At 37.8% G+C, this 11,908-nt stretch overlaps 1 protein-coding gene and 1 long non-coding RNA gene across 2 annotated transcripts; one reads left to right on the forward strand and one right to left on the reverse strand.

The window, feature by feature from the left end:
• Positions 1–8,934: 8,934 nt before the first annotated feature.
• LOC121402851 lies at positions 8,935–9,477 on the reverse strand. Its single transcript, XR_005966820.1, has 2 exons — positions 9,426–9,477; positions 8,935–9,268 (listed from the first exon to the last, which is right to left on the reverse strand). It is a non-coding gene; the product is annotated as an uncharacterized LOC121402851 (long non-coding RNA).
• A 130-nt stretch (positions 9,478–9,607) lies between these two features.
• LOC121403153 lies at positions 9,608–11,492 on the forward strand. The gene is made up of 2 exons (XM_041591047.1): positions 9,608–11,001; positions 11,159–11,492. The coding sequence occupies exon 1, from the start codon at positions 9,608–9,610 to the stop codon at positions 10,850–10,852; it is 1,245 nt and encodes a 414-aa protein (XP_041446981.1). The 3' UTR covers positions 10,853–11,001; positions 11,159–11,492.
• The last annotated feature ends 416 nt before the right edge of the window (positions 11,493–11,908 follow it).

Here is an 11,908-nt window from a genome sequence, read left to right on the forward strand (position 1 = left end):
GGGTAAATTTAGGGACATGTTTACTAACATTGGAGATACATATCTTCTGAGATCTCCTGAGATGTTGCCCATAGCAACCAATCACATCTTTGCTTTTGTTTTCTAACTTGTAGTTGATTAAATTGCTGATTGGTTGCCAAGCAATTCTGTCTCCAATGTTAGTAAACATGCCCCTTAGTGCCTTTATTACATATGGAGGTTGGCCTCTTTCACCTGGTACATAGCAATATAAACTGGGCTCAAAACTTAGGCTTATTAACCAGTTTTCGTACTATAAATGGCTACAAACACAAAGTTTCTATGGACATATAGCCCATTCACGTGTATAAAGTGCACTGTTGGTTCACTGTGAAATGGTGCCCACTGATAGTAAATAATGTAAAATGCTTGATTAAGAGTGATCGGTGAATTTATTCGCCTGGTGCGAATTCAGAGCAAATTCCCGCCATTCGGCGCCGGCAAATAAATTTGCGAAACCGGCACGAAAATTAGCCGGCAAAAATTAGCCGGCATGAAGAAAATGGACGCCGGTGTCCGTTTTTTTTGAACGCCGGCGCAATTTCACCAATAACGGACGCCGACGTCCAAAAAAACGGAAGCCGGCATCAAAAACGAGACGATGGTGCCATTTCGCAAATTTTTCACCGTAATGTACCATGCTTGATTAATAGTGATGGGAAAATCGAAAGTGAAACGCCCCAAATTCACTCATCATTATTGATTAATTTTTAAAAATCCAGGGCATCTATCAAAAACAAGGCCAATGTCACACATGGCATTTTACATTTAATTGTATTATTCGTCTCTTTAAAGCAAATGAGCAGAGGAGAGACAAATCGTTATAAACGTGGAGCAAATAAAAGTATAATGCTTTTAAAATATATGCTTTTATGATACCAGTATTAACATCTCTTATGTAGCGAATAACAGGCAACATTGGAGTGAAAAATTAGTGACGTTTAAATAGATGGTTTGATGACGCTTTCTTTACAAATGCTTGATAAGTGACTGACAGAAGAGCAATGTTGATATTGGTTTAAGCTTCCAAATCTGGTTTTATTGCTTTTTTTTGTATTCATGTTGTATAAATCCACTTCTTAATAAAAACAGTAATGACTTTACTTTAGCAAAGCAGTCAATACATGAATCATATTATTATGATTGTACATGAAGTTTTTTCTTTACTTTGCAACTTCAGGCGTGTTTATAGATGTCTTCACTCGTGTGATTCAATAGATTTTTCGCTGAGTTTTTGTAGCATTCTTAAAATAATGCAAATAGGTAAACTAAACATTGGGAGGGTTATAAGGGAAGGAAAGGGTAACTGAGATAGGGGAGGAATAGGGTGTCTATGACCAGCTGTCCAGCCCCGATTCACTCTGTTAACATATGCTAGGAATTATTTCATATACAGATGTAAAATACAAACACATTCCAAACAAGATTAGAACACAAGCATCCCGTTGCATCAGCACATGCAGCCATAGCAGTTTGATATACTTTCTTGCAGTTGAAGTTTGGGCATGACTGTTAAACCAACCCCCAACTGATTCACATTCTGTAACATGACCTTTAAAACACAAACTGGTTATAACCTGCCCAAAATGCTCTCTAAAGATCTTTTGTCGTTTTTCGTACTGCAGGATGTAAAATGTCAAGGTGAAGTGAACAAAAGTCTGTAATACTTAGAAATGATTCCATGTAAAGACACTTATTAAAGAATTGGTTATAGCATATACAGTTATCACTTCTACCAACATATTATCTAATTCATGTAAAAATGCGGCATAGTTTGGAGGGAAATATAGGCTAAAGATGATTCAAGTTAAGCGTATTAGAAAATCTTTTAATGTATGTTAACATTTTATTACTGATAGAATGGCTGCCAAATAAACGTTGCTAACAATAACATTTTGCTTTTTTGTAGTCTATGTTTTCAGGAAAGACAATGTTTATAGTTCCAGTTTCTGGCTCTTCATGTGTGCTTCCATATGAAAGCACAGTTATTGCAAAATGCCTTCTTGTTATCTCTCTATATAAAGAAATCATGAGCAGTGATTCATATTACAATTATTCAGTTCATTATTCTGAATTATCCAGTCCACCAATAAATGTATGACACAATGCAAAACATTTTTTGTATTATCAGATTGTCTACATTTTTGAACTTCAAAGTCTTCAGTGCGAGTGTGCTTTCATTTCTCAGCTGGAAATAAACAAGCATGTACATGACTTAATGGAGTCTCATATTGTCTGCAGATATTGAGGTTATAATTCAGTGTACTAGTTTGCTTCACCTACTTCCCTGACCTTCTTATACTGGTTAATGACTCCCCCCTCCCCACCCAGTACATAAGCTCCATGTTTTTAAAATGTAGCTCACAACTTAAATCATTGGGGCAGATTTACTAAAGGACAAAGTGGCCATCGCTAGCAAAAAATCATCTGAAATACCATCTGCAGGGACATTGCCAATTTACTAACAGGCACAGAGGACAATTCGCTAGCTAAAGAGACTGTTGCTAGCGCAATTTTGTGCCCAATCATAGGCAAATTTTCACTCAGGCAAACGATCGTAACAGCCTAACTGGGAATCCAAAATGCTACACAAACATTCTTTGGACACTGCTAAACAAAAATAAGAATATCAGGTGACTTAGCCCATGTTTATATTCTACCCAATCCCACCAAATGGCAAATTCCTGCAAAAGCCCCAAATGTTTTCTTCTTCTTTTACACTTTCATTCCGCTACATTGTTATCAAACACAATTCCTGTTTACAAAAGTTAGAACATTTTTATAAATGTAGATGTTATGAAAGTAGTGGATTTGTTTAATCTGCTTCTGGTATCATTTACAACTCATTTTACTAATACCTCATCAAGTAGCTGTGGAATGAAAAGGGTTTCCTTTTGGCCAGTAACAAATACATTTGGTGCCAATATTATTAATAGGGAAGAAAGATAACAGAGATAGGCAAGCAAATACTTTTAAAACAATGAAAATCATAAATATTTCGTAGAGATTCTTAATGCTCTGTTGAATTTCATAGAGAAATCTATTGTAGAATTTCTGCCAAAAAATATATGTTTAGTAAAAACAAGTGTAATCAATGTGGATTACATCCCATTACAGCCTCTATAAACGTCAACAAATGGCAGAATACAGCAGTAAATTGCTTCCAATTACACAAAACCTGTGGTTGATAATTATAATAATAATAATAATAATTAATATTATCAACAAGAACAATAATATGAATAATACTAATAAAAATAACAATAACAATAACAAGAAGAAGAAGAAGAAGAAGAAGAAGAAGAAGAAGAAGAAGAAGAAGAAGAAGAATAAACTAAAAACAAGTATAAATGCACTACACAGCATACAAAGATGTACACATTGAACATATAAATTACATATAACTACTGGTCACTGGAGGTAAAGAAGGCACTGCCCAGAAATCCTTCCTGAGAAGTCATAAGGCTCAAAAAACAGAAATACCAATGTCCAAAATCGTTTCCCTGAAGAGTCAAAATGCATGTTCTACTAGACGAAAGATTAATATTGTCTAGGGAAACTGTCAGGATCAGGGCACTTACCTTGGCTAAACGGGCTCTTATGTAAGCAATATGTTTAGTGATGTTGGAAGGGTAGTCTAACTAAGCTGCACTGTCCTTGGGCTGCAGAATGGTTTTTCATGCTTTGAAAAATTCAAAACATTTCTTTGAGAAGGTTGTTGAATATCTGTGCACCATACAAAAGAGGAATGATTTATAAAAACATTTTATTATAGATACATAATTAGATTTTCCAGATGTTGTGAAGTTACAGTTTGTAGAGAAATGTTGGGAGTTGTGCATGTGGATGACCGAAGAACCTCTGTCACAGAGTTTGCCCACATTTCCTTGTGTGTTCCTCTTATATTATGTTTCCTTACTATATACTTTGTCAAATTGAAAAAGAAATCTGAAGGTGAATCACTTATTTTAAGCCCCTAACAGCTGCTATAAGGTACCAGTGCTTAAAACACAATTTCCAACTTCCTTGTGAAATTATCCAACATTTTCACTTTTCAATGTAGAAGTATTAAACAGGAAGTTTTGGTGGCAAAATCTTTTGGGGGGAGGTACTGAAAATTCTGTCTAGGAAATGCTAATGTTATTTCATGCTGGGTCCTGTGGACTATAAAGAGAATTTTCTGTATTTGCAGGCTGTGGGCTTCAAAATGTACAGTAGTATCAGGGCCCCTGTCAAACATTACATGATGCCTTAAGTTGATTCAGTGTAAATGCATTCATTTAAACGTGCTACCATCATCTGAAAGTTCAGCTTGTACATTGTTTGGGTTATTTCTGAAAACTGTGAAATCAGAATTTTGTGAGCAATACATTATAAAATCTGTCAACTGCGATTAACTTCAACTAAAAGACATTTATTTACATTTTATTCCAGAATGTCAGAAAAATCAACCTATCGTGCTTTTTGCCAGGTTTACACTTCATTTTCTGTTCAGCTAAGATGATGTGGATAATACTAGGGAACAAAATGAATGCAGTCCAGTATTTGAAGAAAACTGTTTCTTGTAAACATTATGAAGCATAGCGGGGCTTGTAAAGTGGGACTGACCTCATGATTGCAGAATTTAGGCTTTTTTTATTTTAGAGTATATATTGGGTTTTCATTACTTTTTTTTTTTTTTAAAGCCACACACGGCGGTTATTGACACTTATACATTACAGTTCTAAATAACCCACCTGTATATTGGATTCTTCTTTTTTTATTTGAGCACAGCCTACACTATTATTTTTAAAGGTATCCACTTCTCCCCTGCTTAGCATATATACATGCCCATTTTGCTCATTATGCTTATCTTGTTATGTCTTTGCTTCACTGTGAAGTAGGCCAGACATTAGCATGAGGCATAATTAACAACTTTGTGGTGCCCCTCAACCAACAGTTGTCATGAACACAACAAGGTTTATTCATCATGAACATGGCAAGGTGCAAAAATTCACAAAACAAAGTTCTGTCATTTTTGTCCAAATGTGTATGACACAAAAATGAGTGAAGCATACATAGGGGAATATACAATATCAGCTGCATTCCTTATAGTTATACTAAACTGGCAGTGATCATTTTTCCTAATATAAAGGTTGAAACAAAATATATAATTGCTTAATAAAGTTTGCATAAAGAAGTTACTTTTAATAAGGATTTTATTGTAGAGGTACCTGTATTGCTTAAAGATGATCCTAACTTTCTGGGCAAACACATGAGGGTTTGTTTACTCTATATGCAGGATAATAAGTGACTTGTCGAACATCATCATCAACTAAGATTCCTTCTGCTGTAGAACAGTTTTTGATTGTACTCTCTCCATTAAGTAGGATTGGGTTGTTAGTAAGTAGAACTAATTACAGAAGTCAAAAGGGGCAAATGCCACTTTCTTCATCAAGGCAAACGTTTTCAGCAAGTAACCTCCCATCAGAGTCCCCATCATAATTTAGAAGTCAATATTATTATGTACAATCTTTTTTTTAAATGTATTTAGCAGAGGCATGTACTGAATCCTATTTTTTCATATTCAACAAAATACTGAATCTTTTGTAACAGATTCAAATACCAAATCAAACCCGAATTTACAAAATAACATAATTGGATACAAATTAGCTACAATCTGGGGGAAATAAACTTGTGCACACAGAACGCTAAAAAAAGCTACCGTATATACTCGAGTATAAGCTGAGTTTTTCAGCATCCAAAATGTGCTGAAAAAGTCTACCTCGGCTTATACTCGGGTCAGCGCGGGCTGTAGCTAAGATTGCAGTCACTTTTAATCATTCCTATACCAACAGTTCGCTTGGGGAGAGACTGCAATATCACACAGCGCCCTCTGTTGGTTATATGAAAGAATAACAGTGCGCACTCTGTTGGTTATATGAAAGAATAACAGTGACTGCACTATAATACAGCGCCATCTGTTGGTTATATGAAAGAATAACAGTGCGCCCTCTGTTGGTTATATGAAAGAATAACAGTGACTGCAATATCACACAGCACCCTCTGTTGGTTATACGAAAGATTAACAGTGATGGCAATATCACACAGCACCCTCTGCACATGGTAGTGGGACAGCGGGACAATGCACACAGTAATCCATTTGGCAATTCTCTGTCACCATCAACTTTGCAAAGAAGTCCGGTTGATCGCTGGGGGGTCGCTTTGGTGGAATGTACGCTGCTGGGAGACATGGCTGTAGTTGTGTCTAGGCTTATACTAGAGTCAATACGTTTTCCCAGTTTTCGTAGGTAAAATTAGATACCTCGGCTTATGCTTGGGTCGGCTTATACTCAAGTATATACGGTACTTGCCATTGTCACTTGCGGGCAGATTCACTAAGCGCCAAATTTGCGCTAGTGTCCGATTTGCTCACATCACAACACTTCGCCAGGCGTAGATTCGTCAGGACAACGTTAATTCAATAAAATACAAAGTTGCGTCCAGTTGCACTAGCGTTACTGCGGCATATATGTTGCAGCCAATATTATATTGTCCTACACATGATCCCAGTGTATAATTTATGTGCCATGTGTTAGGAAATGTAGGGGGGGAACCGGATACTCCAGAAATAATGTACAATCTCTTGCAGCCTATCACTCTGAAAAATTAAAAGTCGCCAGTGTTTTTTGAGAATTAGAAAAATGCTCAACCATTTTTTGAGGAACTCCTATCTACTGTATTGCAGTTCGCCTGCTCTGAGCTGGCAAAGTTAAATCTGGCGCAAGAGGTAACGTTCAGATCCGCATCTTAGTGAATTTGCGTAGTTATGTCCCTTCGCCAGAGCGCAACTTCTCCAGGCATAAGTGAGTGAATTACCGCTACAGTCTATCTCATTCACTAGCAAAGTTATGACTGGGCCCATTAGTAAATCAGCGCAGTAACAAAATGACTAGTGATGGGCGAATTTGCGCCATTTCGCTTCGGCGAAAAAAATCGTGAATTTCGCGAAACGGCGAAAAATTCGCGAAACGGCGCCGGCGTCTCGTTTTTGACGCCGGCGCCCATTTTTGACGCCGGCGCCCATTTTTGACGCCGGCGCCCGTTTTTTCGAAAAAAAAATTTTGACGCCGGCGAATTTTTTCGGCGAATTTTCGCGGGCATTTCGCGAATTCACCGCGAATTTGCGCCTGGCGAATAAATTCGCCCATCACTAAAAATTACGTCACGCTGGCGAATTTTTGCTAATGTTAGTCACTTTTCCCTTTAGTAAATCTGCCCCTTGGTCTTGAATCACATGATTTTAAGGGTTTGGGTTTTGTTCGGCCAGGCAATAGTATTTGGCCATATCCATACCCATAGAAAAAAATGTAAAAAGGGAAGAAGATAGAACAAAAAAGAAACGTACATGCCCCCTCTGTATGACCAATGTCCCCATATCTATTCACTTTAAATCAGTGTGTGCTTTATAGAAGAAAAGGCAATAATTTGATATGCATTTCTAAAATCCTTAGGAAAACTTCTTTTTTTCTTCAGTGACATCATTTTCCACAAACTACAGAATTTGTAACATTGTTTATCATAGTTACACAGGAGGTTAAGAAAGAAAGATGAACTCATGTCATGTTAACATATTCTTTCAGTATAGTATATTCTGTACATTACCCAGAAATTCATAACCTCTTAGCACATGACAGGTAAAAAACTCAGAGGATTTGATAAGTATTGCTCTATGGAATGTATAACCTAAATAACAAATTATTTTTAGGTAGTAATGTAATGTGGAAAATTCTCAGGGACTCCTGTTTCTTGTAGGTATTCGGTTCTACTGTGCTACTGTTGGCCCATCAGTATTGATCACATATTTCCAGAAAAGACTCCGTTGTTAGGAATCCTATTAAAAATAGCAGGCTTCAATGTGTTTGTGATTCATTTTATACCACTACAATGGCTATGTTCAGTGATAATCAAGCCAAACAACCGCATTGAATAGATCATGCATGTCCTTGTTATGAGCCAGCCACAAAGCAGACAGTTTGACGGCCATGATCTGGAAAATGATGCTGTCTAAACAGTCTGGACATTTTATATGGGTTTGAGTAATACATGATAAGGTAACTGTGTCCCATAACAAATGCTTATGCGTGGTGGGAGTGCCATCTAAAGAATCGAAGAAGAATCAAGTTTACTATATTTGGACACACGTTGATATTATTATTATACTTTTGAACATTAGAGAGTTAGTGGTTGGGGAGCACCACCCATCAAACACAGGGGATGGTGTGCAGGGTCAAATAGTAATTATAATTGCAAAAAGAAAAAAGAACTGCCCCACATTACTGCACCTACCCATCCATAAATCCAAAACTACTGTGAAGCAAATTGATAAAACGTAACTTTTAATAATTCGTTAAAATAAAGTCTAGAGAGCAACATTAAAAGGGAGGTTAGGTATAGGAGGCTGATTGACACGGCAACACCAGGTTAAGGGGGAAATGTGCTAATTACTAGGGATGTCGCGGACTGTTCTGCGGCGAACTTGTTCGCGCGAACATCGGCTGTTCGCGTCCGCCGCAAGTTCGCGAACGTCGCGCGACGTTCGCCAATAGGCGTTCGCGTCAAAATCGTTCGACCATTCGACCATTCGGTCGCTAAAATCGAACGATTTTCGTTCGATTCGAACGAAAATCGTTCGATCGAACGATTAAAATCCTTCGATCGTTCGAATCGAACGATTTTCGGATGTTCGAAGTTCGCGAACTGTTCGCGAACTGTTCGTATTTTTTGCCGGTGTTCGCGAACGGCGTTCGCGAACACATTATCGGCGGTTCGCTACATCCCTACTAATTACACTTAAGTTGCTTCAAGGTTGTGGTTGGAACACAAATGTTAATAGCCACAATTAAATATAAGGTAAGAAAAAGGTCATACGCAGAATTACTGCAAAAATTCCAGGTGCTCTTTTATTCCACTACATGTTTCGAGCTGGCGCTCTTTGTCAAGTGTTACAAAATCTACACAGTTGTGAACATTTAAACCATTAGCCCCTCCCCTTCCATTCATGGTGCAGGTGGCAACTGCTAAGGGATCCAATTTTGTTTGCCTAGCCACCAAATAGATTCTGTCCATATTAAAACAGATCAAGTGAACAAACATTTCCAGTGAAAAAGATATAAAATATAAAAAGTGTATAAAAAGTCCCGTTTCGTGCGTCTCTCCATCCTCCTCGTTTCCAGTGTAAAAGTTCATAATTAAAAGTCCACATTTGTACCTAAAAAATGGGAAAGAGGATAAACGGTACAAAATACACTTGCGTCCCTGGCACTGCCTCGTGAAAGCCTGCCTAGAGTAACCTTGCCCTTAATTATACAAAAAATTGCAACCACATCGCTGTAACATCAGCAAATATAAGGGAAAAATTCGCTTACCCTTATGCCTTGTTGCAAAAACCATTATTCAGAATATTATTTTTCTGTTATCTAGAAGAAAGGAAGAAACAGACTATTCACATAAATTGGTCTACTTTCTCATTGATTGCCTGACATTGGTGCTAAAAAGAAATTATTTTCGTTTCCAGGGTAACTACTACTGGCAATGTCAGGGAACGTCAATGGGGGCTGCAGTAGCGCCCTCATTTGCTAACTTATTTGTGCACAGATTGGAAAAGGTGTTTTTTCTTTCAGATGAATATAAGGACAACATTGTGCTATATCAGCGGTATGTGGATGACATTTTGATCATTTGGAAAGGGCAAGTGTCTTTGTTTCAGGAGATGGTTAATAAGGCGAATTTAATGCACTCTACAATTAAATTCACATCAGAGGTTTCTAACTTATCCATTAATTTCTTGGATGTAAAAATAACCAAAACTGGCGAGGGACTCTCGACAGAACTATTTCGAAAGCCCACTGACAGGAATAGTCTGCTACATTCTTCGAGTTTTCACAACCCGAAGTGTATTGCAGCTATACCTAAGGGACAGTTTTTACGGGCTAGAAGAATAGCGTCAGATGATTTTAAGTATTGGGATGCAGCTAACTCCCTCTCCAAAAGGTTTAAGGAAAAGGGCTATAATCCACGGAAACTCAATGAAATTGCAAGAGATGTGAGTTTCATCCCAAGAGATCAACTTCTTTCAACAAAAATTACTCAAAAATTAGACAATAAGAAAAATGAAAGGATTCCTTTTGTGAGTAAATATAGTAATCAGAGTGATCAAATTGAAAAGGTAATTAAAAGATTCTGGCCTATCTTACAACAGGATAAGATCCTGAAACATCACTGTAGCAACCCTCCCCTCTTTAGCTATAAGAGAGGACAGACATTGAGAGACAAATTATGTCCCTCTGAATTACGAAAAGATCCAAATCCTACATCTTGGTTATTAAGGAGTTGGAAGAAAGGTACCTTTCCCTGTATGGGATGTGTCTGTTGTTCGTCTGTGACCAAAGGAGACACAGTGTACCATCCCATCACTGGAAAGAAATACAAGTTGTATTCCTATGCCACTTGTGATACGGCGGGGGTGGTATATCTTTTAAAGTGTCCCTGCGGAATGGTGTACGTAGGTCAAACGTCCAGGCAAGTGAAAGAGCGAATTAAAGAACATAAGGCTGACATTCGTAACTTTAAACCTAACACACAAACAGACACGTCAGTATCTCACCACTTTCATGACAAAGTACACAATCAGGCCCAACTAAAATGGCAGGTATTGGAAGTGGTACGTAGACCCGAAAGAGGGGGGAGTTTAACCAAGGTACTACTCCAACAAGAAGCCAGGTGGATTAAAAAACTGAATAGCTTGAAACCAGAAGGTCTAAACGACTATTGGAGTGTGAGTAGTTTTCTTTAAACAATGTTGCTAGGATTGAATATATTGCAACATTTTACTTGAAACTTAATAGTTGCGACTATACATGATGTATTTAACACACTCTTCCTTTCTTCTAGATAACAGAAAAATAATATTCTGAATAATGGTTTTTGCAACAAGGCATAAGGGTAAGAGAATTTTTCCCTTATATTTGCTGATGTTACAGCGATGTGGTTGCAATTTTTTGTATAATTAAGGGCAAGGTTACTCTAGGCAGGCTTTCACGAGGCAGTGCCAGGGACGCAAGTGTATTTTGTACCGTTTATCCTCTTTCCCATTTTTTAGGTACAAATGTGGACTTTTAATTATGAACTTTTACACTGGAAACGAGGAGGATGGAGAGACGCACGAAACGGGACTTTTTATACACTTTTTATATTTTATATCTTTTTCACTGGAAATGTTTGTTCACTTGATCTGTTTTAATATGGACAGAATCTATTTGGTGGCTAGGCAAACAAAATTGGATCCCTTAGCAGTTGCCACCTGCACCATGAATGGAAGGGGAGGGGCTAATGGTTTAAATGTTCACAACTGTGTAGATTTTGTAACACTTGACAAAGAGCGCCAGCTCGAAACATGTAGTGGAATAAAAGAGCACCTGGAATTTTTGCAGTAATTCTGCGTATGACCTTTTTCTTACCTTATATTTAATTGTGGATACAAGGCTTCAAAGGACGGAAGCAGTAAGAAGTGGTCTAATTTGGAGGTGAATCAATGTTTAAACAGATGTGATTTGACAAATGTTAATAGCTTGGCACATGGGCCAAATTATGCTTCTATCTGATACAGCCAAGGATTGCCCCGCACCAAACCAACCCCTTCACCCACTTGAGGATCCCTCCCTTGTGGTATTTTGTTAGAGGAGTGAGAGCCAAGGTGGCAGCGGCACTAAGGCACTTAAATTCATAAAAGGCTCCAATGTATCAGATAGTATCCGACCCACGGATCACTGGTTTCCCCACACCAAGCCAACCCCTTCACCCACTTGAGGAACACTCCCTTGTGGTAATAGGTTAGAGGAGTCAGAACCAA

The sequence above is a fragment of the Xenopus laevis genome, chromosome 4L, assembly GCF_017654675.1.
Source record: "Xenopus laevis strain J_2021 chromosome 4L, Xenopus_laevis_v10.1, whole genome shotgun sequence".
Taxonomy (NCBI): domain Eukaryota; kingdom Metazoa; phylum Chordata; class Amphibia; order Anura; family Pipidae; genus Xenopus; species Xenopus laevis.

Coding starts and splice junctions, on each gene's coding strand:
- LOC121403153 (XM_041591047.1), top strand. CDS start 9,608: ATGGGGGCTGCAGTAGCGCCCTCATTTGCTAACTTATTTGTGCACAGA.